The 27,043-nt window shown below is 49.5% G+C and overlaps 1 protein-coding gene across 4 annotated transcripts; it reads right to left on the bottom strand.

The window, feature by feature from the left end:
• Window positions 1-1,894: 1,894 nt before the first annotated feature.
• Window positions 1,895-9,114, bottom strand: ZNF324B (zinc finger protein 324B). Of its 4 annotated transcripts, none has more exons than XM_033224738.1 (5): window positions 9,004-9,114; window positions 6,920-7,046; window positions 6,401-6,517; window positions 4,218-5,563; window positions 1,895-2,096 (listed from the first exon to the last, which is right to left on the bottom strand). In XM_033224738.1, the coding sequence occupies exons 2-5, from the start codon at window positions 7,038-7,040 to the stop codon at window positions 1,941-1,943; spliced, it is 1,740 nt and encodes a 579-aa protein (XP_033080629.1). In that variant the 5' UTR covers window positions 7,041-7,046; window positions 9,004-9,114; the 3' UTR covers window positions 1,895-1,940. The 4 variants fall into 4 exon arrangements, with proteins under 4 accessions (XP_033080629.1, XP_033080632.1, XP_033080631.1 ...); XM_033224741.1 differs by having other exon boundaries at window positions 8,955-9,081; XM_033224740.1 differs by lacking the exon at window positions 1,895-2,096 and having other exon boundaries at window positions 2,958-5,563.
• Between the last annotated feature and the right edge of the window lie 17,929 nt (window positions 9,115-27,043).

Below are 27,043 nucleotides of genomic sequence, written 5' to 3'. Positions count from 1 at the left end.
TTAGACCTAAGATAAACTGCCTGATATTCTTAGGACTCCATGAGGAAGACAGAACTCCATCAAAGGTATATGTGACACTTTTTTCCGTGTTCCTCAAAGGGTCTCAGAGACATCAGAAGACTCTTCTAGATTTCTTTATGTGGTACCAAAGATAGCTAAAGGAAGAAAGAGTGGAAGAAAATGGGAGAACTCTAAGCCAATTTGGAGAGATTTTAAGTTTTTCAGAAGGCCAATAAAATTTTACATCATACGAACAAGAAAAGAAGCAAACAAAGGGATCAGACATATTTAAAGAGGAGTTTCAGCCAACTGAAAAAAAAAATTCCCAGAAACAGGATCCAAATGAGAAAAAGCAGAGAGGTATTTTTTCTTTAAAAGGAAAAAAAAAAAAGCCTGAATATCAGCTTTTAATTAAGCTGACATCTGACCAAAGAGTTCATTTTATTTACTTACTCTTGTGACGGACTCTTACTCTGTCATCCAGGCTGGAGTTTGCTGTAGTTTGATAGTTCACTGCAACCTCTGCCTCCCAGGTTCAAGTGCTTCTCCTGCCTCAGCCTCCCAAGTAGCTGGAACTACAGGTGCACGCCACCATGCCTGGCTAATTTTTGTATTTTTAGTAGAGATGGGATTTTGCCATGTTGATCAGGCTGGTCTCGAACTCCTGACCTCAGGTGATCCGCCCACCTTGGCCTCCCAAAGTGCTGGGATTACAGGCATGAGCCACTGTGCCTGGCCTATAGAGCTCTTTTTAAAAAACCTTTAAATATTATCAGAGTATAGCCTGCACAGAAAGTAGGGCTCCCATCCAATTTGTCTGATTTTAGAACAAACATATTAGTTTCCTATTTTGCACACAAATATATTAATTTAGGAATTTCAAAAGATCTCCATTTTGGCCACTGCGTTTTAGGGTCATCTCGAGTGACCTGGGTCCATTTACCTAAGTATTTGCAAATTGGAGCTCCATAGGTATTATACACACATCCAGGTGATGTTTCGAAGGGTGGGTGGTTTGCTCCTCAAAGGAAAGCTCAGTTTTGATGAGCAGTTTCCCATAATTGTAGAAATACCTTTTCAAAAGTGACCAAGGTTAGTACAGTGTACTCAGACGACGTGTGTTGCTTTGTGAGCGTCACTCTTCAAGGAGTCACCAGTGAGTTGTGATTCACTTTGATGTGTCTTGGAATCTGTGATCACCTGTGTTGGCAGAGTGCTCAGGGTGCCAGATGACCAACCTTTATGTGAACCTTCTGGCTGAGCTGAAAGTCCCTGAAGGTGTTCTTCTTGAGGAAGAAGTAGGGAGACCCTATGAGGCCACTACACATCATGAACAAACATCCCGACACCTTCAGAAATCTCTAGTCACCTAGAATTGGGTTCAGAGGGAGCAAATGCCTCTTCACTTAGGGACAAGAGAACTGATATGGTATGGATGTGTGCCTCCTCCAAATCTTATGTTGAAATGTGATCTCCAATGTTGGACGTGGGGCCTCGTGGGAGGTGTTGGATCATGAGGTATATTAGGCCATTCCTGCATTACTATAAAGAAATACCTGAGGCTGTGTAATTTATGAAGAAAAGAGCTTTAATTGGATCACTGTTCTGAGGGCTGTACGAGCATGGCTTCCGAATCTGCTTCTTGCGAGGTTCTCTAGAAGCTTACAACTGGCTGGGTACGGTGGCTCACACCTGTAATCCCAGCAGTTTGGGAGGCCGAGGCAGGTGGATCATGAAGTCAGGAGATCGAGACCATCCTGGCTAACACCCGTCTCTACTAAAAATACAAAAAATTAGCCAGATGTGGTGGTGGGCACCTGTAGTCCCAGCTACTCGGGAGACTGAGGCAGGAGAATAGCGTGAACCCGGGAGGCGGAGGTTGCAATAGGCTGAGATCGTGCCACTGCACTCCACTCTGGGCGACAGAGCAAGACTCCTTCTCAAAAAAAAAAAGTGTGTGACACTTCCCCCTTCTCTCTCTTGCTTCCTGTCTTGCCATGTGATATGCCAGCTCTTCCTTCATGTTCCATCATGATTGCAAGCTTCCTGAGGTCCCACCAAAAGCCATGCAGACGCTGGTGCCGTGACTGTACATCCTGCAGAACCATGAGCCAATTAATCCTCTTTTCTTTATAAATTACCCAGCCTTAGGTGTTCCTTTATAATGACACAAAACAGACTAATACAAGAACTCACCCTCATGCACCTTTCAGTTTGAAACAGAAATTGGTTACCATTGAAAAAACAAGACTGAGTTACAAGCAATAGGAAACAGCTGCAACTTTAAAATCATGGTATGTAGGCAGGTGTGGTGGGTCACACCTGTAATCCCAGCACTTTGGGAGGCCGAGGTGGGCCGATCACTTGAGGCCAGGAGTTTGAGACCAACCTGGCCAACATGGTGAAACCCCGTCTCTACTAAAAATATAAAAATTAGCCAGGTGTGGTGGCGCAAGCCTGTAATCCCAGCTTACTGGAGGGGCTGGGGCAGGAGAATGGCTTGAACCCAGGAGGCAAAGGGGAGTCGCTCCACTGCACTCCAGCCTGGGCGACAGACTGAAACGCTGTATCAAAAAACAAACACAGTGGTTCATGCCCCTAATCCCAGCACTTTGGGAGGCCAAGGTGGGCTGATCACTTGAGGTCAGGAGTTTGAGACCAGCCTGGCCCAACATGGTGAAACCCTGTCTCTACTAAAAATACAAAATTAGCTGGGCATGGTGGCGGGTGCCTGTAATCCCAGCTACTCAGGAGGCTGAGGCAGGAGAATCGCTTGACCCTGGGAGATGGAGGTTGTGGTGAGCTGAGATTGCGCCATTGCTCTCCACCCTGGGCAACAAGAGTTGCCTTGAGAGTCTGTCTCAAAAACAAACAACTGAACCATGCCCTGGAATACAGACAGGAGGCTGTGCCGTGGAGGTCCACATGGCTGTAAAGGAAACTACATCTATTTTAAATTGCAAATGCTAGTTGTTGTTGTTGTTTTTTCTCCCCCATTGAAAAGACTATTAATTTCCTCAGAGGTGAGGTCCCAGGTAGGGATGGGGCCTAGTAGGCTTAAGGCCACAGGAAGTAAATGACCCCGTCTACCCTTTTGTCTCTGCCATACAGGCCCATCACACTGGGGTGGGGCAGTCACACATTGCCTTAGGTAATGGCAAGTCCTTCCTATGCAGGGCTCTGTCCAGCCACTAATTGAGGCGGCATAACAAGGGAAAGGTTAGATACAGGGGGTGGGGAACAGCCACCAAACCCAGCGGAAATGAGCAGCTTCACCTTAGCTGCTCTGAAGCTACCACTGTCCCCACAGGTGTAAAATCTGCTCCTCACATCGACTTTGGTAAACGAGTCAGTGACAGGCATTGGCCAAGCTGAGACTTGGACAAAAACCTGAACGAGTGCCACTGGAAAGCCTTCATCCTAGATTTGTCCTTCCAGTGCTGAGAACCACGGGCATCCCTCTCCTGAGTCGGCTGTGTGTGTGACCACAGGCCGGGCCCTCACACCTGGCTGACCAGAGCACAGCCCAGGAGCTGAGCACACATTGACTCTCATTAGGAACTCGCCCAAATCTGCAAACATGACGCTGAGTTGACCCAAAGCGTTTCTGTTTCCCAGAGGAGGAAGCTGACACTCTCAGGCCACACCCTGATCCCCAGTCCCTGGTAGTCTCCTGTCTGCTGAGAGGGCTCCCAGGAAGCCTTGAACAGTGGCCTCAGGGGGAAAATGTCCTCAGAGTCCGTCCAGCAACCAGTTTGTATGCAGATGTGGTAAGTTTCTCTGGGCCACCCCTACCCCATGTCCGCATCCCCCTCACCTCAGCATCCACCCTCATCACACATGAAGCAGCACCACCATGCAGTGCTGCCTTTGTCGGCCTCCTATGGCCCCAACTGCAGCCTCAGCCCCACCAGAGTTCCAGCTGACATGTCCTCCCTCTGATGTTTCTGCAGTGTTACCTCTTTGGGGATGGAGGTGTGAGCTATGGCTAAACTGGCAAATCCTGTCCCCACCTGCAAATGGAACCACAGCCAAAGGGTCTCCCTCGTCCCTGACTCTCAGGCACAGGGTTTTTCCCATCGTGGGTCTGAAGAGCACACGGACCCTTTAGCTGTGGAAAGGGATGCACAGAAGGCCTGGAAAGGGTGGGGCTGCGACCTAGGACCTCAGACCTTCGCTGGCTTCAGGACTGGGCTTGGCATCCCTCCCCGGCGCACCTTCCGATGACGCCCCTGAAGGAAACCTGGCCCGGGGGTGCAGTCTGGTGCTGCCGCATGGGTCTTCTCTGTGGTGTGGATCCTCTGGTGGTGCAGGAGGGCCGCGCGCTCACGGAAGGCGCGGCCACACTGCGTGCACACGAAGGGCTTCTCGCCCGTGTGAATGCGCCGGTGGCTCAGCAGCACAGCGCCCTTGGCGAAACCCTTGCCACAGTCCCCACAGCGGAAGGGCCGCTCGCCCGTGTGCAGGAGCTGGTGCTGGGTGAGGTTGGAGCTGCGGCTAAAGGAGCGGCCGCACTGGGTGCAGGCGAAGGGCTTCTCGCCCGTGTGCACGCGCTGGTGCAAAAAGAGCGAGGAGCCCTGGCTGAAGGCGGCACCGCAGAGCGCGCACACGAAGGGCTTCTCGCCCGTGTGCGTACGCTCGTGCTGGATCAGGTGCGAGTTGCGGCAGAAGCGGCGGCCACACTGTGCGCAGGCATAGGGACGCCCGCCCGCGTGGATCTTGCGGTGCTGGCTGAGGTTGGAGCCGTGGCTGAAGGCCTTGCCGCACTCGGAGCAGCTGAAGGACTTCTCGGCCGTGTGGATGCGCTGGTGCCGCACCAGTGAGGAGCTGTGCCGGAAGGCCTTGCCGCACACGGGGCAGGCGTAGGGCGTCTCGCCGCTGTGGATGCGCTGGTGCTGAGTCAGGTGCGACGTCTGGCTGAAGGCCTTGCCGCACTGGGCGCACTCGTAGGGCCGCTCCCCGGTGTGGGTGCGTAGGTGCTTGAGGAGGTCGGAGCTCTTCACGAACACTTTGCTGCACGCCCTGCATTCGAAGGACTTCTCCCCAGCGGGGAGAGCCTCGCCCAGCTCATCCCAGGTCGAGGGCTCCTGGCCACCGAGGAGTCTCTGAGGCTCCTGCCAAGCCGCACCCATTCTGCGATCCCCGCCACCACTGGCGGCCTTCAGGTCCGGGGCATTCCCGAAGGCTCTCCCAGGGACCTCCTGTGCACATGGCTTCTGCCGCTCAGGCGTCCTGGGCTGCCTCCCAGGCACCAGGTGCTCTGTGAGGGTCTTTTTCCTAGGCCGGCTGCTCTTGGGGGCCCTGAGTGGTGAGGTCAGTCGCAGGCTGATGCTGGCCTGGTCACTGCCCGAGCCTAGCAGGAGTCTCTCCCAGTAGATCACCGACACCCCTGTGGGTTTTCTCTCCGGACATGGGGAGGCACTCCGTTGTTGCTGCAGGCTTTTTACACTGTGGTAGGCACCGGCAACTGGGAAGACGCTAGTAGTCATCCCAGGTGGGGTATCTGGGAAAGCTGGTGGCCATTCTCCAGAAACATCTCCATCCTCTGCCAAACTCCAGGAACCTAAAGGCAGAGAAACGGTGGTTGCCGGGGGCATCCTGATTAGGAGAGGACCAGGGCAGGTTGAGTGAACAGGCAAGAAGGAACCCGAGGGCTGACACAAAAGCTTAGGGGAAAAGTAGAGGCGAGGCCGGCCCTGCAGGAGGGGCTGGGGTTTTGAGGAAGTATCTGCCCTGACACGTATGGCACTGACTGCAGTGGGGACTCCCATGATCAAGGTGGCAGCCCCCAGACACCCAGGATGTGAAGCTGAGAAAAACTGAACAGCTGCTGCATGCCACCCAGGTCTCCACACTGGCTGTTCCACCCCCTCCCTTTCCATAGGTCACTGCCTTCTCCCTTGGTGCCCTGTCTCAGGCACCCACTCCCAAACCTGCTCTTGCAATGACCTCCATCCAATGCTCTAGACTGTACTCCTGAACCCTACTTACTCACTGCCTCTCCCCTGGCACCATCAGCCCCACGAAGGCAGGACCATGAGTGTCCTGGTCAAGGCTGTGTCTACAGTGCCTGCATGCCCTCAACAAACATTTGATGAATACAAAGAGGAATGATGGGATAAATAAATGACCTATCAGTAATGGCCGCTAGTAGTGGAGGGTTCAAGGCCACACAGCCCAGCTGAGGGTAGGCCCTTCTGTGTGAACCCAGCTCCTGTGCCCTTGGAGCTCTCCCTTCAAGGGCACCTACTAAGGCAGCAGCCTCCAGGAGAGGCAGATGATGGAAGAGAAGGGAGTCAGGTGGGAGGCAGGAGGATGTGTTTCCAGAGTTAGAAATGCAGGGACACGGGCTTGGCCACAGGTTGGTCCTGAGTTCACCCCACCCTGAGCTCCCACTCACCAGCATTGAGCCTCCTGTAGGTGTTCCTGGCCAGGGTCATGTCCTTTCCACTGGGAACCCAGGGCTCCTCGCCACGCTCAAGCTGGATGACCACATGAGGTCGGGAGGTGGAGAGTCCTGTAGGGAGGAGCCCCAGGTGAAGACAGCCCACCTCCCAACAGAGAGCAGGAGTCAGGGCTTCATGGAAATAGACAGTTATCTGTGCAACTGGGAGAATCTAAAGATGGCACAGGGCAAGGGGCTCATAGGAATAGCTCATGCGTCCTCAGAGCAGCAACTGTGCCCAGAGCACCAAAGGAAGGGGACTGAGCCCAGGCATGGGAGAGGCCATGGCTGGACAGGGCCGCAGGGAGTGGTTGACCCAACCAAACTGCATGTCTACAGGACCAGACCCCTGCTCCACATGGCCCCAGCCAGAAGATTTGATCCTGCTCATCAATCAGGAGGGAAGTGAAGAGGCAGTCCTGGCAGGTCAGATGGTCACCAAGTGCACTTTTCATGGAGCACCCAGGGTCTTACCAAGTGAGGTCACAAGTGTGAAGTTTTCCAGCATCACATGGCGGTACAGGGCCCTTTGCGCTGTGTCCAGGAGCCCCCACTCCTCCTGGGAGAAGTACACAGCCACATCCTCGAAGGCCATGAGATCCTAAAATAGCAAGGAGGTGGAGGTAGGCATGGTCTAAGGTATGGCTGTGAGCCAGGGCCAAGCTCCCCATACCAACAGTCACCTCCCCTGGTGTCCCACCTTCCCTGGGTTCCACCCCGGGGTTATATTCAGGTGGTACTTCCCTCACCTGTCTGGGACCCTTCCCCTCTGCCCTCCTGGTCCAGGCCTCAGATGGCTTCTTGACTTCCCCACTGGCCACCCCTACACAAGCGGGCTAGAGCAAGCCCTGGCTGGGCCCTTAGCCGTCACACCAAGGGCAGCCGCAAGTATCCACTCATGACTCAGCATGACCATTCAGGACCCTCCCCATGGCCCTTCTTGCTTTTGTAATAAGTAACGGTGTAAGTCCCAGCTGTGGACACCCCAGGCATGCCCATGACTGAGACCTTCCCCTGCTGTGCTTGCCTGACATTTCCAGGCTGCTCATCCAGCCTGAGGGACTGGATGATCCCCACCAGTCCTCATAGGGGAGGAGCCCCAAGAACCCGTGAACACAGAAGAACTCAATCCCTTCCTCCCTCCACATGGCGCCCTCTCAATTTCTTCTTATTTTTTTGAGATGGAGTCTTGCTCTGTCACCCAGGCTGGAGTGCAGTGGCGAGATCTCGGCTCACTGCAAGCTCTGCCTCATGGGTTCACTCCATTCTCCCAAGTAGCTAGGACCACAGGCACCTGCCACCACACCCGGCTAATTTTTTTGTATTTTTAATAGAGACGGGGTTTCACCATGTGAGCGAGGATGGTCTCGATCTCGGCGCCCCCTCAATTTCTTTCCCACGTTGCCACCACCCTCTCCTACTCAGTCACCTGCCGAACTCCTCCCCTGATAGCCTCAGGCACCCCAGCCAGTTTTTCTTACCCTCAAGCTGTAACTGCCCACGCCTGACTGCTCATCGGTTCATCACCTTCCTCAGTCCAGTTCATAGGCCCTGTCCTCAGCCCAGGACACCAACAACGTCAGGTCCAGTGACATGACCAACCTGGAACATCCCAGACTCCTGATCTTTCCCCTGAAGGAAACCTGCTTTCCCTTCAAGTCTCCTTTCTGTCTACAGCAGCTCCCTTCTTCCAGGCGCTCAGGCTGAACAACATGGAGCAGTTCGTTCTTCAAACAGCCCACACCTGATGCATCCGCAGATCCACCAGAATTCACCTGGCCGCTCACCTCCACTGCTGCCCAGACTGTGGCAGTCGGTTCTTCCCTTCATGCCGACACCCCTGCATGTCTGTTCTCTACGCAACAAACGGTGGAACCGTTTTAAAATCCCCACTCAGAGGATGTCCTGATTCTGTTCAAAACTTCTGTCTCCCGACGCCCTCGAGATAAAGCCCACCTCCTCGCCTGCTACTGCAGCCACACACGTCCCCTCTCCCCCAGCTCGACATCGAGAGGGCTCAGTCCCAGAAGCACCTGGGCTCCGGCTCCCCTCCCAGGTTTTGCACATGCAGGACTCTCCCCTCGGAGCTTCCTTCAGGACCTCAGCCCCCTGACTGCCGGAAGTCGGGAGCCCACCGGTGCCCTGGACACAGGGGTTTGCACTGACCCCCGCAACCCCCCAGGGCGGGGAGAGGAAAGACGACGAGGCGAGGTCTAGGAAGCGGCCTCCCTCCGTGGGGGCGCGGTCTGAGGGAGCAGGGGCTTCCCCGCCTCCCCGACGCGGGTCTGTCAGCGCTGCCACCGAATCCCGCAGCTGGGCGGGGAGAGAGGCGTGGACCACCCGGCACCGCCATCCCCGTCCGCAGCGTCCCGCGGCTGCCCCGCGCCTCAGCCTCCCCCGCAGTCATGGGCGCAGAATGCCCAGTGCGCTGCCTCCGGGGCTTCCGCAAGGCGGGAGAATGCGTGGTTCCCGCCGGGGCCCGACCGCCCCCAGGCCGCCCACGTCATACTCGAAGATACCGAGGCTTGGGGGCGCGGCCAGCTGTTCGCGGTCAGTACCTTCCTCGCCGCCAGTCTCCGGCCCCAACCCGCGCGCCACAGCCCAGACCACCGGTGTGGCCTGACGCGAGCAGCCAAATGACAGTCGCAGCGCCGGAAGTCCAGCCCCCAGAGCTCACATTGGCCCAATACGCGCGCGGACACTTGCGCACAGCCTTCTGGGTTATGTGGTTCCTGCCTGTTTTTCGGCGTGGAGGCGGGGACATTACCAGTCTCCATGGCAACGGCCAAGCGCCGCCACGCGGGGCGCCTGGAAGTGGAGTAGCGCAGCTGCCGCGGGTTTCCAAGGGCTCCGTAGCACTGGTGGAGTCGCCCAGCGGGTTGTTCAGCGTTAGGGATTCCCAGTTCCTGGCGCCCACCTAAGCAGCCCCGGAGACTAAACCCTGCAGGCGTGAAAGCAGAAACTGCCGAGGTTCCAGAAGGCAACACCAGCAGGGAGCACGAAGGAGAAAACGCACCGGGTAGGGCAGGTGTAGGTGGAGGAGCCGATGCCTGGAGCTCCGGGTTACCTTCCCAGCTCAGCCTCTCACTGATGTGCATCCTGGGCGCGGGTTTGACCTCTCTGTGTGTCAGTGTCCCGTAAAGGTTTAAGATCCGTTTTTCAACCTCTACACCAAGAATTCTCAGTCCGTAATGATGCTATCCGCTTGTCATTTGTCTTGAGTCTGTGGTTGTCCTTGGACGCTCGCCCAAAACCTCTGTTTTCCTTGTAACTTGGATGAGCAGAAGGTAATTCCCCAGCCCTGCTTGTCCTTAGACCATCTAGTTCTTGCTTTGCCCCACACATCACAACATTGATGCTTTGTTCCTTTTTTCTCTGGACCAATCTAAGTGTCTTTGACACAAAACAACGAAAGGCAGGGCAGTCTCAATGTAGACTGACCATGTTGTTGGCAGAGAATAAACGGCTCTCTCTTTGTTGCTCCCCTGTGAGGGTCTTGTTTTTAGGACCCTTAGTTCCCAGATGTCAAGTACGTTAATTCATTTTGCCTTCCTCTAAATCCACCTCCATCTATAATTATCTGTCTACTGTCAGCTATAACTGTCCACAGAATTGATTCTATTTGTAGATCCTTGTAGTGTAAGATAGCTCGACAATTTTTGAATGTTTTTATTTAAAATTTTCCTACTTTGAAAGAATTTAAGAACACTTAAGGTACTATTGTGATTTAATCAAATCCTTAGAGACATTATTCACATTTCAAGCAATTTTTTCATTTTTTATTTTTTGAGACAGGGTCTCACTCTGTCACCCAGGATGGAGTGCAGTGGTGCATACTTGGGTCACTGCAACCTCCGCCTCCCATGCTCAAGCAATCCTCCAACCTCAACCTCCCAAGTAGCTGGGACTACAGGCAGGAGCCATGATGCCTGGTGTATTAGTCTGTTTTCACGTTGCTGATAAAGACATATCTGAGACTGGGTAATTTATAAAGAAAAAGAGGTTTAGTGGACTCACCGTTCCACGTGGCTGGAGAGGCCTCACAATCATGGCAGAAGGTGAAAGGCATGTCTTACATGGCAATAGGCAAGAGCGAATGAGAGTCAAGCAAAAGAGGAAACCCCTTACGAAACCATCAGATCTCGTGAGACTTATTCACTACCACAAGAAGAGTATGGGGGAAACTGTCCCCATGATTCAATTACCTCTGACTGGGGCCCCTTCCACAATACATGGGAATTATGAAAGCTACAATTCAAAATGAGATTTGGGTAGGGACACAGCCAAACCATATCATTCTGCTCTTGGCCCCTCCCAAATCTCATGTGCTCACATTTCAGAACCAATCATGCCTTCCCAACAGTTCCCCAAAGTCTACTTATATTAGCATTAGCTCAAAAGTCCACAGTCCAAAATCTCATCTGAGACAAGGCAATTCCCTTCTTCCTATGAGCCTGTAAAATCAAAAGCAAGTTAGTTACTTCCTAGATACAATTGGGGTACAGCCATTGGATAAATACACCCATTCCAAATGGGAGAAGTTGGCCAAAACAAAGGGGCTAAAGGCCCCATGAAAGTCTGAAATCCAGCAGGACAGTCAAATCTTAAAATTCCAAAATAATCTCCTTTGACTCCATGTCTAACATCCAGGTCACGCTGATGTAGGCAGTGGGTTCCCATGGTCTTGGGCAGCTGCAGGTCTGTGGCTTTGCAGGGTACAGCCTCCCTCCTGGCTGCTTTCACAGACTGCTGTTGAGTGTCTGTGGCTTTTCCAGGTGCATGGTCCAAGCTGTTGGTGTATCTACCATTCTGGAGTCTGGAGGACCTTGGTCCTCTTCTCGCAGCTCTACTAGGCAGTACCCTAGTGGGTCTCAGTGTGGGGTCTTCAACCCCACATTTCCCTTCAGCATTGCCCTACCAGAGGTTCTCTGCTCCTGCAGCAAACTTTTGCCTGGTCCAAATCCAGATATTTCCATACATTTTCTGAAATCTAGGTGGAGGTTCCCAAACCTCAATTCTTGCGTTCTGTGCACCCACAGGCTCAACACCACATGGGAGCTACCAAGGCTTGAGGCTTGCATCCTCTGAAGCCATGTCCTAAGCTGTACCTTGGCTCCTTTTAGCCATGGATGGAGCAGCTGGGATGCAGGGCACCAAGTCTCTAAGCTGCACACAGCAGGGGGAGCCCATGAAACCATTTTTTCCTCCTAGGCCTCTGGGCCTGTGATGGGAAGGGCTGCTACAAAGGTCTCTGACATGTCCTGGAGACATTTTTCCCCATTGTCTTGGCGATTAACATTTGACTCCTGGTTACTTATGCAAATTTCTTGAATTTCTCCTCAGAAAATGGTTTTTTCTTTTCTGTTGCATGGTCAGGCTGCAAATTTTCTGAACTTTTATGTTATATTTCCCTTTTAAAACTGAATGCTTTTAACAGCACCGAAGCCACCTCTTGAAAGCTCTGCTGCTTAGAAATTTCTTCCACCAGATACTTTATTTTTATTTTTATTTTCATTTTTTTTTGAGATGGAGCCTCGCTCTGTCGCCCAGGCTGGAGTGCAGTGGTGCAATCTTGGCTCACTGCAAGCTCCACCTCCTGGGTTCACACCATTCTTCTGCCTCAGCCTCCTGAGTAGCTCGGACTACAGGCGCCCACCACCACGCTTGGCTAATTTTTTTTTTACTTTTTTAGTAGAGATGGGGTTTCACTGTGTTAGCCAGGATGGTCTTGCTCTCCTGACCTCGTGATCCGCCCACCTTGGCCTTCCAAAGTGCTGGGATTACAGGCGTGAGCCACCGCACCCGGCCCAGACACTTTAAGTCATCTCCCTCAAGTCCAAAGTTCCACAAATCTCTAGGGCAGGGGCAAAATGCCACCAGTCTCTTTGCTAAAACATAGCAAGCATCACCTTTACTCCAGTTCCCAAAAACTTCCTTATCTCCATCTGAGACCACCTCAGCCTAGAGTTCATTGTCCATATCATTATCAGCATTTTGGTCAAAGCCATTCAGCAAGTCTCTAGGAAGTTCCAAACATTCCTACATTTTCCTGTCTTCTTCTGAGGCTTCCAAACTGTTCCATCCTCTGCGTGTTACCCAATTCCAAAGTTGCTTTCAAATTTTCAGGTATCTTTATAGCAGTGCCCCACTCTACTAGTACCAATTTACTGTATTAGTCTATTTTCACATTGCTGATAAGGACTTACTCGAGACTGGGTAATTAATGAAGACAAAGAGGTTTAATGGACTCACGGTTCCATGTGGCTGGGAGGCCTCACGATCATGGCAGAGGGTGAAAGCCATGTCTTATGTGGTAGCAGGTAAGAGCAAATGAGAGTCAAGCAAAAGAGGAAACCCCTTATAAAACCATTGAGTCTCTTGAGACTTATTCACTACCACGAGAACAGTGTGGAGGAAACTGCCCCCATGATTCAATTACCTCCCACCGGGTCCCTCCCACAACATGTGGGAATTATGGGAGCTACAATTCAAGATGAGATTTGGGTGGGGACACAGTCAAACCATATCACCTGACTAATTTTATGTACTTTTTGTAGAAATGGGGTTTTACCATGTTTCTCAGGCTGGTCCTGAACTCCTGTACTCAAGCAATCAACCCGCCTCAGCCTCCCAAAGTGCTACGATTACAGCCATGACCCATCATGCCCAATCTGAAGCACTGTTTAATATTTGGAGACATTTAACTACTTAAACACTTTATTTTTACATTATTCATCTAATGTGTAATTCTTTAGGCAAATGTTAATTAATTCTTAGAAAAATGCTAACTGTTTGAAACATTCTTTTTTTTTTTTTTTTTGAGGTGGAGTCTCGCTCTGTTGCCCAGGCTGGAGTGCAGTGGCCAGATCTCAGCTCACTGCAAGCTCCGCCTCCCGGGTTTACGCCATTCTCCTGCCTCAGACTCCCGAGTAGCTGGGACTACAGGCGCCCGCCACCTCGCCCGGCTAGTTTTTGTATTTTTTAGTGGAGACGGGGTTTCACCGTATTAGCCAGGATGGTCTCGATCTCCTGACCTCGTGATCCACCCGTCTCGGCCTCCCAAAGTGCTGAGATTACAGGCTTGAGCCACCGCGCCCGGCCTCTTTTTTTTTTTTTTTTTTTTGAGACGGAGTCTCGCTTTGTCGCCCAGGCTGGAGTGCAGTGGCCAGATCTCAGCTCACTGCAAGCTCCGCCTCCCGGGTTTACGCCATTCTCCCGTCTCAGCCTCCCGAGTAGCTGGGACTACAGACGCCCGCCACCTCGCCCGGCTAGTTTTTTTTGTATTTTTTAGTAGAGACAGGGTTTCACTGTGTTAGCCAGGATGGTCTCGATCTCCTGACCTTGTGATCCGCCTGTCTGGGCCTCCCAAAGTGCTGGGATTACAGGCTTGAGCCACTGCACCCAGCCAAAACATTCTTAATGAATTGGGCATGAAATAAAAATAGCACCAAATTGCCTTCTGTACACACGAGAGCCTCCTCTTTTTTTTTTTTTTTTTTTTTTGAGACGGAGTCTCGCTCTGTCGCCCAGGCTGGAGTGCAGTGGCCGGATCTCAGCTCACTGCAAGCTCCGCCTCCCGGGTTTACGCCATTCTCCTGCCTCAGCCTCCCGAGTAGCTGGGACTACAGTCGCCTGCCACCTTGCCCGGCTAGGTTTTTGTATTTTTTTAGTAGAGATGGGGTTTCACTGGGTTAGCCAGGATGGTCTCGATATCCTGACCTCGTGATCTGCCCGTCTCGGCCTCCCAAAGTGCTGGGATTACAGGCTTGAGCCACCATGCCCAGCCAAGAGCCTCCTCTTTTTGGCTCAGACCCCTAACCTGCACAGGACTGCACTAAGGGTGGTCACGTGGGACAGCTGATTTAACCTAGCCAACCTGGTCCTTTGGTTAAGCTCCTGCATTGTCAGCCAGGCACGTGGCTCACACCTGTAACCCCAGCACTTCGGGAGGCAGAGGCGAGTGGATCACCTGAGGTCAGGAGTTCGAGACCAGCCTGGCCAACATGATGAAACCCCGGCTCTACTAAAACTACAAAAAAATTAGCCGGGCGCAGTGGTGGGCGCCTGTAATCCTAGCTACTTGGGAGGCTGAGGGAGAATTGCTTGAACCCGAGAACTGGAGGTTGCAGTGAGCCGAGATTGCACCACTGCACTCCAGCCTGGGCAACAAAAGTGAAACTCCGTCACACACACACACAAAATCTCCTGCATTGTTGTCTGTAAAACAGAGATAGTACTAAATTCTTGCAAGATTCTGAAGTGTGCCAGGCTCAGCTCTATGTTCTTTACACTTATCACTGGGAAAGTCATGCCATTATGCATCCATTCTAATATTAGACAAACGGAGACACATGCTGTAGAGCACAGAGGTGATTGATTGTCAGCCAGGGTAGGATGTGAACCTGCAGAGTCTAACTCGAGTCTATGCCTTTAACCATGTCGCTGTCTCTAGGACTCATCTGCAGAACTGTTGTGGACTTTAAACCAAATAAAGGTTTAAGTTGAAACCACAATGCCTGAGATTTACTTAGCTCTCAATAAGTGTTAGCTGCACCAACAAAGACCTGGAAGCTGGACATTAGGGTGGGAGACAGGTCATGTCTGGCCAATGGGGCTTCCTGAGTGGGAGGGTGAGCCTAGGCAGGGGAGTGAGGGAACAGGCTAGAGCCTGAGGAAGAGGTTTCTGGACACCTTTGGATTTTATCCTAGAGCCAGGGAAAATCAAGAAACCAGGGGTTACCCTCCCTGGTCCCACGTGCAGGTCAGGAGACTCAAAGAGGCACCCAACAAAGGGACCAGGGCAAACTGCCCCACGAAACCAACCTCCAGGAGGTCCATTGCTGTGCTTCTCACAGTCTACAGCAGACCATGTGCAGGGCTGCTGAGAAATCACCCAGCTTCTAGATCGTGGCAATGGACTGGACCTATTGAAACTGATCTGATTTTTTCCTCATAAAACTGAAGCTTGAGAAATTTACATTAGTCATATGTAAGTTCCTTTCTCAGGAAACCAACCTATGTGGGGAACTGATGCTTTTGAGATCACATTTGGACAGTGAGATGCACCTGCTACCCGTGTTGACCAACTCCTCTTCCTTGCCCCTCCCATTTTCCTTCCCTGCTATATAACCTCTAACTTTAGTCAGTAGGGAGGGGTGGATTTGAGACTTGTCTTTCTTCTCCGGCTATATGCATTGTCTCAGTGATTGAATTTCAGTGTGGCAAACAATGAGACCTAGGCTGAAACACTGATGTTTGGCAATGCTCCTAAGTGTTATTTATTTTTAATAAGCTGTCTGGAAAATTTTGATCCAGTCTACCACCTCTGGCTTGAGCTGGACTCCCAGGCCATCCTAGTTGGAGGTGAGGCCCCAGGACAGAAAAGGGCCAGGACCTGAGGGCAATGAACACCACAAGCCAGAGTGCCAGCTTCCTTCTGGGGAAGGTCCCTCATAGAGAAGAGTCAGGGACGACTCCTTGAACATGGGGGCACTAATGTGAAGGGGGATGATCTCACATGGCAGGAATTACAGTTGCTCTTCCGGCTTTCAGTCTACGGTCAGTTGGTGCAAATGCAGGGAAAATGGGTGCATTTAGTCATAAATGCAGAGAAGGTGCAATCATAATGAGACTTCTTTTCACTAAAAGGAGTGTCAATTGCTGTGGTCACCTGAGCCCCCAGAAGACAGAAAAGAGGACTGATCCAGAGGTCCTGAAATGCAGAGAATCAAGGGGAGCTCGATCAACATCCAACAAAGATGCCACCTTTATACCCCCGATCACAGTTGCCAGTTTACATTTGCTAGTGTGATTTGATTAATGTTTTCAACACACTGCTGACAGAGTAAAGGTTCAGTCAGTAAAGAGACAATAAGCCCCAAACGGATTTAGATGGTTTATGATTTACATAGGCATTAAAAAGTAGCCAAAGGTGCCAGCTCTCTGGTCCTGTCCCACACACCCAAAAAGGACAATAAAATGAAGGGGGCCAGAGAACTGCAACACGAGTTGGGGGACATCCCTTTGCTGAGAGCCCAATTCCAGACTCCAGCTAAGCAGCTGTATTGTCTGCACCTGTACCCTGAGGGCAAGGGAAAGGCAGGTATCCTCACGCCTCATCAGAAGGTTGGGGGCAAACAGAAACAGTCACATGATAGCCTCACAGTCACAAAGAGGCAAGCAGGAGATGGCCTTGTAGCAGCTCCTCCTAAGCTTCCCATTCTCTCCTGTTCTGGGAGGATCAGGAGGCAACTGCTAAGTCTAGTAAGTCATGACTCAGACCTTTGGTGGCCTGGTCCTCGTGGGTACCCGGGAGGTGGAGCTGTTCTACACATGCTTACCTCTCTCACTGAAAGTCAGCTCCCCGCAGAAGGACACTTGTGCATTTTGTTCGCTGATGAGCCAGTCCACTGCCCACCACAGTGAGGCTGAGGCAGCACATGTTAGGTAAGTGAACATGTGCAAGATACTTGCTTGGGTGCAGCAGGACATAGGGCATTTCAATCACCCCTCACAGTTCCCTTGTGCTTCCCTGCAGTCAACAACTCCACCTCTGCCCCATCAGAAAACTGGTTTGGGAGCCAGGTTCAAATCTATTTTAGCTTCTTGTCAGTATGGATTAGTTTTGACTTTTCTAGAACTTCTAATAGATGCAATCACAGTAGTACAAACTCTTCTGTGCCTGGTTTCTTTTGCTCACCATTTTGTTGATAATGAGAGTTATCCATGATCCCCTTTATTGTGAAGTAGGGTTCCATTATATGGATGTAGGACAGTTGATTTTTCCATCATCCTGTGGTTGGACATTTTGGTTGTTCTCAGATTTTTTAGCTATTGAATGAAATTACTATGAACATTGTGTAAAATTTTGGTTTGGGACACAGGTTTTCATTTTTCTTAGGTGAAAACTAGAAGTAAGCAATGATATGTTTAACTTCATAAGAAACCAAGGAATTATTTTCCAAAGCTATTTTATTACTTATAGTCCCACCAGCAATGTATAAGTGTTCCAGTGGCTCTGCATTGTTTCCAACACTTAAAATATTTTTAAGTTATTTTATTTTTTTTAGACAGAGTCTCATTCTGTCACCCAGGCTGGAGTGCAGTGGCATGATCTTGGCTCACTGCAACCTCCACCTCCTGGGTTTAAGCGATTCTGCCTCAGCCTCCCCAGGAGCCGGGATTACAGGTGCACACCATCATGCTTGGCTAATTTTTTTTTTTTTTTTTTTTTTTTGGATTTTTAGTAGAGACAGGGTTTCGCATGTTGCCTAGGCTGGTCTCGAACTCCTGGACTCAAATGATCCACCCGCCTCAGCTGCCCAAAGTGCTGGGATTACAGGCATGAGTCATCGTGCCCGGCCCAAACTATTAATTTTAATTGTGGTAAAATACACACAAAATTTACTACCTTAACCATTTTAAAGTATACCTATTAACCAATAACTTCCCATTCCCCCTCCATACCCCTGACAAACACCATTCTACTTTCTTTCTCTATGGATTTGGCTACTCTAGGTACCTTATATAAGTGAATTCATTTGCCAACACTTTTCAACTGTTGTAGTGGGTGTGTGGCAGAACCTCACTGTGATCTTAATTTTCATTTCTCTGATGATTGCTGATATTGGGGATCTTTTCATGTACTTGTTGACCATTGGTGCTATCTGAGCTTCCTGAATCTGTGCTGTTTTTAGATGAATTTTAGAAAATTCTTGCCATCATTTTTTGGTTACTCTTTTTTCCTGTGTGCATTTTAGCTTCAGAAGTTTCCATTGGCCATGCACAGTGGTTCTCACCTGTAATCCCAGCACTTCAGGAGGACAGGGTAGGAAGATCACTTGAAGCCATGAGTTTGAGACCAGCCTGGACAGCAAAAGTGAGACCCTATCTGTACAAAAAAAAAATTTTTTTTTTAGATTATCCAAGCATGGGGCCGGGCGTGGTGGCTCATGCCTGTAATCCCAGCACTTTGGGAGGCGGAGGTGGTCAGATCACCTGAGGTCAGGAATTCAAGACCAGCCTGGCCAACATGGTGAAACCCTGTCTCTACTAAAAATACAAAAATTAGCCAGGCGTGGTGGTGGGCGCCTGTAATCCCAGCTATTCAGAAGGCTGAAGCAGGAGAATTGCCTGAACCTTGGAGGCAGAGGTTACAGTGAGCCAAGATCGTGCCATTGCACTCCAGCCTGGGCAACAAAAACGAAACCCTGTCTCAAACAAACAAACAGGCCGGGCGCGGTGGCTCAAGCCTGTAATCCCAGCACTTTGGGAGGCCGAGATGGGCGGATCACGAGGTCAGGAGATCGAGACCCTCCTGGCTAACATGGTGAAACCCCATCTCTACTAAAAAATACAAAAAACTAGCCGGGCGAGGTGGCGGGCGCCTGTAGTCCCAGCTACTTGGGAGGCTGAGACAGGAGAATGGCGTAAACCTGGGAGGCGGAGCTTGCAGTGAGCTGAGATCCGGCCACTGCACTCCAGCCTGGGCCACAGAGCAAGACTCCATCTCAAAACAAACAAACAAACAAACAAACAAATTATCCAAGCATGGTGGCACATGCCTATAGTCCCAGCTACTTGAGAGGCTGAAGTGGGAGGCTCCCTTGAGCTCAGGAGGTTGAGGCTTCAGGGAGCTATAATCATGCCAGTGCACTTCAACCTGGGTAACAGAGTAAGACTCTGTCTCCAGGAAGATGGAGAAGGAGAAGGAGAAGGAGGAGAAGGAAGGGGAGCGGAGGGGGAGGGAAGAAGAAGAACTCTGACAGCTCAACAACTAAAGGACAAATAATCCAATTAAAAATGAGGCAAATTACTTGAATAGATATTTCACCAAGCAAAATATACAAATGGCCAACAAGCACATGAAGAGATGCTGAATATCATTAGTCATTAGAGGAATGCAAATCAAAACCATAGTGAGATACCACTTCACACCTACTAGGATGGCATAAAAAATAATAATTGTTGTCAAGGATGAGGGGAAATCAGAACACTTGTGCAGTGCAGGTAGGAACAACAAATGATGCAGCCACTGTGTAAAATAGTTTGCTAGGTCCTCAAAAAGTTAAACGTGGAATTAATGTATGACCCAGGCCAGGCGTGGTGGCTCACGCCTGTAATCCCAGCACTTTGGGAAGCTGAGGCAGGTGGATCAGCTAAGGTTGGGAGTTCAAGACCAGCCTGACCAACATGAAGAAACCCCATCTCTACTAAAAATACAAAATTAGCGCCAGGCGCGGTGGCTCACGCCTGTAATCCCAGCACTTTGGGAGTCCGAGGCGGGTGGATTGTGAGGTCAGGAGATCAAGACCACGGTGAAACCCCATCTCTACTAAAAATACAAAAAAATTAGCTGGGCTTGTTGGTGAGTGCCTGTAGTCTCAGCTACTGGGGAGGCCGAGGCAGGAGAATGGCATGAACCCGGGAGGTGGAGCTTGCAGTGAGCCGAGATCACACCACTGCTCTCCAGCCTGGGTGACAGAGCAAGACTCCATCCCAAAAAAAAAAAAAAAAAAAAAACATTGGCTGGGAGTGGGGGTGCAAGCCTGTAATCCTAGCTACTCAGGAGGCTGAGGCAGGAGAATCACTTGAATCTGGGAGGAGGAGGTGGCAGTGAGCCGAGATAGCGCCATTGCTCTCCAGTCAGGGAAACAAGAGCCAAACTCCATCTCAAAAAAAAAAAAAAAGAATTAATATATGACCCGGCAATTCCACTCCTAGATAGATATGCAAAAGATTGGAAAACAGGGACTCAAACAGATACTTGTATGTCAATGATCATTGTAGCATTATTCAAATGGCCACAAAGGTAGAAACAACCCAAGTGTCCATCAACAGGTAAATGAAGAGAGAAACTGTGGTTTGGCCGGGTGCGGAGGTTCACACCTGCAATCCCAGCACTTTGGGAGGCCGAGGTGGGCACATGACTTGAGGTCAGGAGTTCGAGACCAGTGTGGCCAACATGGTGAAACCCTGGGCAACAGAGCAAGACTCTATCTCAAAAAAAAAAAATTTGTTTTTAATGTCTTTAACATTATCAACATAAAGGCCGGGCGCGGTGGCTCAAGCCTGTAATCCCAGCACTTTGGGACGCCGAGACGGGCGGATCACGAGGTCAGGAGATCGAGACCATCCTGGCTAACATGGTGAAACCCCGTCTCTACTAAAAAATACAAAAAACTAGCAGGGCGAGATGGCGGGCGCCTGTAGTCCCAGCTACTCGGGAGGCTGAGGCAGGAGAATGGCATAAACTTCGGAGGCGGAGCTTGCAGTGAGCTGAGATCCGGCCACTGCACTCCAGCCTGGGCGACAGAGTGAGACTCCGTCTCAAAAAAAAAAAAAAAGAACAAAATTATCAACATATATCCCAGCAAGTTATTTTGTGGATAGCAACAAACTGATCTAAGTTCATATATATTAATAGATACATTGGAAAAAAATAATAAAGTTCATATAGAGAAGCAAAAAACCCAAATAGGCAACACAATATTAAGAAAAATGTTGGAGGACTGATACTATCTGACTTCAAGACATAATAGAAAGCTACAGCAATCAAGATAGTGTGGTATAGGGAGGCCGAGGTGGGCAGATCACGAGGTCAGGAGTTCGAGACCAGCCTGGCCAACATGGTGAAACCCCGTCTCTACTAAAAATACAAAAATTATCCAGGTGTAGTGGCAGGTGCTTGTAATCCTAGCTACTCTGGAGGCTGAGGCAGGAGAATCACTTGAACCCGGAGGCAGATGTTGCAGTGAGCCGAGATCTTGCCACTGCACTCCAGCCTGGGCAACAGGGCAAGACTCCGTCTCAAAAAGAAAAAAAAAAAAAGTTAGTGTAGTACCGGCAAAAGACAAGACAAATGGATCAATAGAGAGCCCAGAAACAGACAAAAATACGTATAGCCAACTGATCTTTGTAAAAGGAACAAAGGCAATACAGTGGAACAAATATATTTTTGCAACAAATGGTCCTGGAAAAACTAAACATACACATACAAAAAATAAATAAATCTAGACATAGACTTACATCCTTTCCGAAACTTAGCTCTGCCCTGGTCTCTCAGCAGGTCAGAAAATACACCAAAGTTCCTGGAAGCTTTCCCATGCTTGACACTCCCAGAATATCCCTCCACTGGAGACAGATATGTGATTCCAAATCTGGCTGAGGGAAATTTCAGAAATGCTCATAGTGTCTCTCACATGCAATTCATTTTTTTTCTTTTTTCCAAGGTTCATTTTAAGTTCAGGGGTTGCCTGTGCAGGTTTGTTACATGGGTAAATTGCATGTTGCTGGAGTTTGGTTTACTAATGATGTCACCCAGATTGTGAGCATAGTAACCTCTTCCTCAAGGTTTTTGTTTCTGATCCTCATCCTCCACCCTCCACTCTCAAGTAGGCCTGGGTGTCTATTGTTCTGTTGTGTCCATGTGTACTCAATGCTTACCTTCCACTTAATGAGTGAATATGTGCAATATCTGGTTTTACGTTCTTGTATTAAGTTTTTTTATTTTTAATTTTTTTTTGAGACAGAGTCTCACTCTGTTGCCCAGGTAAGAGTGCAGTGGCAGGATCTCGGCTCACCTAAACCTCTGCCTCCAGGTTTCAAGCGATTCTCCTGCCTCAGCCTCCCGAGTAGCTGGGACTACAGGCACCCGCCACCATGCCTGGTTAACTTTTGTATTTTTAGTAGAGACGGGGTTTCACAATATTGCCCAGGCTGGTCTCAAACTCCTGACCTTGTGATCTACCTGCCTTGGCCTCCCAAAGTGCTGGAATTACAGGTAATTTGCTTAAGTTAATGGCCTCCAGCTGCATCATGTTGCTGCAAAGGACATAATTGCATTCTTGTTTAATCCATGTGTAGTATTCCATGGTGTACGTGTACATTTTAAAAAATCCAATCCATTGCTGATGGGCATGGAATCTAGACTGATTCTATGTCTTTGCCATTGTGAATAGTGCTGCAATGAACGTACAAACGCATGTCTTTTTGGTAGAACAATTTATATTCCTTTGGGTATATGCCTGTAACGGGATTGCTGGGTCGAATGGTAGTTAAGTTTTTGTTTGTTTGCTTGTTTTGTTGTTGTTTTTGAGACAGAGTCTTGCTCTGTCGCCCAGGCTGGAGTGCAGTGGTGCGATCTTGGATCACTGCAAGCTCCGCCTCTTGGGTTCACGCCATCCTCCTGCCTCAGCCTCCTGAGTAGCTGGGACTACAGGTGCCCGCCACCACACCTGCCTAATTTTTTTGTATTTTCAGTAGAGACGGGGTTTCACTGTGTTAGCCAGGATGGTCTCCATCTCCCGACCTCGTGATCCGCCCACCTCAGCCTCCCAAAGTGCTGGGATGACAGGCTTGAGCCACTGTGCAAGGCCCAAGTTCTTTGAGAAATCATCAAATGGCTTTCCACAGTGGCTGAACTAATTTACATTCCCACGAGCCGTGTGCAAGTGTTCCCTTTTCTCCACAGCCTTGCCAGCATCTATTATTTGTTGACTTTTTAATAATTGCCATTCTGACTGGTATGAGGTGGTATCTCATTGTGGTTTTGACTTGCATTTCTCTAATGATTAATGAACTTGAGCATTTTTTCATATGTTTGTTTCATAAATGTACGTCTTCTTTTGAGAAGTATCTGTTCATGTCTTTTGCTCATATGTTAATGTTTTTGTTATTGCTTGTTAAATTCCTTATAGATTCTGGATATTAGAACTTTGTCAGGTGCATGGTTTGCAAATACTTTCTCTCATTCTGTAGGTTGTCTGTTTACTCTGTTAATAGTTTATTTTGCTGTGCAGAAGCTCCTTCGTTTTTTTTTGTTTTTTTGCAATTGCTTTTGGAGACTTTGTCATGAAATCTTTGTCAACGCCCCCATCCAGGATGGTATTTCCTAGGTTTTCTTTTTTTTTTTTTTTTTTTTTTTTTTTTGAGACGGAGTCTCGCTCTGTCGCCCAGGCTGGAGTGCAGTGGCCGGATCTCAGCTCACTGCAAGCTCCGCCTCCCGGGTTTACGCCATTCTCCTGCCTCAGCCTCCAGAGTAGCTGGGACTACAGGCGCCCACCACCTCGCCCGGCTAGCTTTTTGTATTTTTTTAGTAGAGACGGAGTTTCACCATATTAGCCAGGATGGTCTCGATCTCCTGACCTCGTGATCCGCCCGTCTCGGCCTCCCAAAGTGCTGGGATTACAGGCTTGAGCCACTGCGCCCGGCCTCCTAGGTTTTCTGTAGTTTTAGGTCTTATATTTGTCATTAATCCATCTTGAGTTGATTTTTTGTACATGGAATAAGGAAGTTCAGTTTCAATCTTCTGCATATGGCTAGCCAGTTATCCCAGTACCATTTATTGAATAGGGAGTCCTTTCCCCCTTGGTTTGTTCCCTATTTGGTTCAGCTTTGTTGAAGACAAAATAGATGTAGGTGTGCAGCTTTCTTACTGGGTTCTCGAACATGTTGCATTGGTGTATGTGTCTGTTTTTATACCAGTACTATGCTGTTTTAGTTACTGTAGCCTTCTAGTGTAAGTTTGAAGTCAGGTAGTGTGATGCCTCTGGCTTTGTTCTTTTTTCTTAGGATTGCTTTGGCTATTCAGGCTCTTTTTGGTTCCATGTGAATTTTAGAATAATTTTTTCTAATTTTGTGAAAAATGACATTGGTAGTTTGATAGGAATAGCATTGAATCTGTAAATTGCTGTGGACAGTATGACCTTTTTTTTTTTTTTTTTTTGAGAGGGGAGTCTCGCTGTGTCGCCCAGGCTGGAGTGCAGTGGCGCGATCTCGGCTCACTGCAAGCTCCGCTTCCCGGGTTCCCGCCATTCTCCCGCCTCAGCCTCCGAGTAGCTGGGACTACAGGCGCCGCCACCTCGCCCGGCTAGTTTTTTGTATTTTTAGTAGAGACGGGGTTTCACCGTGTTAGCCAGGAGGGTCTCGATCTCCTGACCTCGTGATCCACCCGCCTCGGCCTCCCAAAGTGCTGGGATTACAGGCTTGAGCCACCGCGCCCGGCCAGTATGACCATTTTAACAATATCAATTCTTCCTATACCATGAGCATGGAACGTTTTTCCATTTGTTTGTGTCATCTCTGATTTCTTTCAGCAGTGTTCTGTAGTTCTCATTGGACAAATCTTTCACCCCCTGGTTAGCTGTATTCTTAAGTATTTTTTTCTTTTTGTAGTTATTGTGAATGAGATTGAATTGTTGATTCGACTCTCAGCTAGGATATTGGTGTATAGAAATGCTACTGATTTTTGGCCAGGCGCGGTGGCTCACGCCTGTAATCCCAGCACTTTGGGAGGCCGAGGTGGGCGGATCACAAGGTCAGGAGATCGAGGTCATCCTGGCGAACATGGAGAAACCCCGTCTCTGCTAAAAATACAAAAAAATTAGCCAGGCGTGGTGGCGGGCGCCTGTAGTCCCAGCTTCTAGGGAGGCTGAGGCAGGAGAATGGCGTGAACCCGGGAGGCGGCGGAGCTTGCAGTGAGTGGAGATCGCGCCACTGCACTCCAGCCTGGGCAACAGAGCGAGTCTCCTTCTTAAAAAAAAAAAAAAAAAAAGGCCGGGCGCGGTGGCTCAAGCCTGTAATCCCAGCACTTTGGGAGGCCGAGATGGGTGGATCACGAGGTCAGGAGATGGAGACCATCCTGGCTAACACAGTGAAACCCCGTCTCTATTAAAAATACAAAAAACTAGCCGGGCGAGGTGGCGGGCGCCTGTAGTCCCAGCTACTCGGGAGGCTGAGGCCCCAGCTACTCGGGAGGCTGAGGCAGGAGAATGGCGTGAACCCGGGAGGCGGAGCTTGCAGTGAGCTGAGATCCGGCCACTGCACTACAGCTCAGGCGACAGAGCAAGACTCCGTCTCAAAAAAAAAAAAAAAGAAAAGAAAAGAAAAGAAAGAAATGCTACTGATTTTTGCACACTGATTTTGTATCCTCAAACCTTACTGAAGTTGTTCATCAATGCTGGGAGCCTTTGGGCACAGACTATGGGGTTTTCTAGGTATAGAGTCCTATGATCTGCCAAGAGAGAGACTTTGACTTTCTATCTGGAAATCTTTAGTCTTTCTCTTGACTGACTGCTCTGGCTAAGACTTCCAGTACTATGTTGAATAGGAGTTGTGAGAGATGGCATCCTTGTCTTCTTCCAGTTCTCCAGGGAATGCTTCAGCTTTTGCCCATTCAGTATGATGTTGACTGTGAGTTTGTCATAGATGGCTCTTATTATTTTGAGGTATGTTCCCTCAATGCCTAGTTTGTTGAGGATTTTTAACATAAAGGGCTGTTGAATTTTATGAAAGGTTTTTCAGCATCTATTGAGATGATCACGTGCTTTTTGTTTCAGTTTCTGTTAATGTGATGAATCACATTTATTTATTTGTGTATATTGAACCAACCTTGCATCCCAGGATTAAAGCCTTCTTGATGGTGGTGGATTAGCTTTTTGGTGTGCTGCAGAATTCACTTTTTATTTTTTGTTTTTTTCTTTTTTTTTGAGACAGAGTCTCACTCTGGTGCCCAAGCTCGAGTGCCGTGCCATGATCTCGGCTCATTGCAACTTCCACCTCCTGGGCTCAAGCGATCTTCCTGCCTCAGCCTCCTGAGTAGCTAGGATTACAGGTGCCCACCACCACACCCGGCTAATTTTGGATTTCACTATGTTGACCAGGCTGGTCTCGAACTCCTGGCCTCAGGTTATCTGCCTGCCTTGGCCTCCCAAAGTGCTGGGATTACAGGCATGAGCCACTGTGCCCGGCCAGGAATTCATTTTTATACTGACAAGATAATAGCAGCAGGGCTCTCAAGTGTCACTTAGGTTTTATGTTTGTTTTTAGAGCCAGGGTCTCCTTATATTGCCCAGGCTGGTCTTGAACTCCTGGGCTCAAGCAATCCTCCCACCTTAGCCTCCTGAGGAACTGGGACTACAGGTGCATACTATTGCATCCTGCCCATTTTTATACTGAAAAGGTCACAACAGCAGTTGAAGGGGTTTCTAGGTTCACTGCACTCATATGCCTTTTTCTTTTTCTCTTTTTTTTTGAGATGGAGTCTCGCTCTGTTGCCCAGGCTGGAGAGCAGTGGCCGGATCTCAGCTCACTGCAAGCTCCGCCTCCCAGGTTCACACCATTCTCCTGCCTCAGCCTCCGGAGTAGCTGGGACTACAGGCGCCCGCCACCTTGCCCGGCTAGTTTTTTGCATTTTTTAGTAGAGATGGGGTTTCACCATGTTAGCCAGGATGGTCTCGATCTCCTGACCTCGTGATCCACCCATCTCGGCCTCCCAAAGTGCTGGGATTACAGGGTTGAGCCACCGCGCCCGGCCTCATATGCCTTTTTCTAACACAAATCTTGGTGCTAAACAAGTGCATCACATGGGCTAAACATTTTCTCACATTTGCCACACTAATAAAGCCTTTCTCCAGCCATGAACTATTTGGTGCCTGTCAGGAACAGAGAAGGGACTGAGATTTGACCCTTATGGCAAGTTACAAGTTAGCCTGACAAAGGACTATGAGAGTCAAGCTTTGAGCCTCCAGAATAGGTCTAGAATCTACACTCTCAACTTCCTTTTTTTTTTTTTTGAGACAGAGTCTCACTCTGTCACCC

This window comes from Trachypithecus francoisi, unplaced genomic scaffold (genome assembly GCF_009764315.1).
Source record: "Trachypithecus francoisi isolate TF-2019V2 unplaced genomic scaffold, Tfra_2.0 Lachesis_group12, whole genome shotgun sequence".
NCBI classification, from domain to species: Eukaryota; Metazoa; Chordata; class Mammalia; order Primates; family Cercopithecidae; genus Trachypithecus; species Trachypithecus francoisi.
Note: the sequence above shows the minus strand (reverse complement) of the source record. Positions and strands in the feature narration are given on the sequence as shown.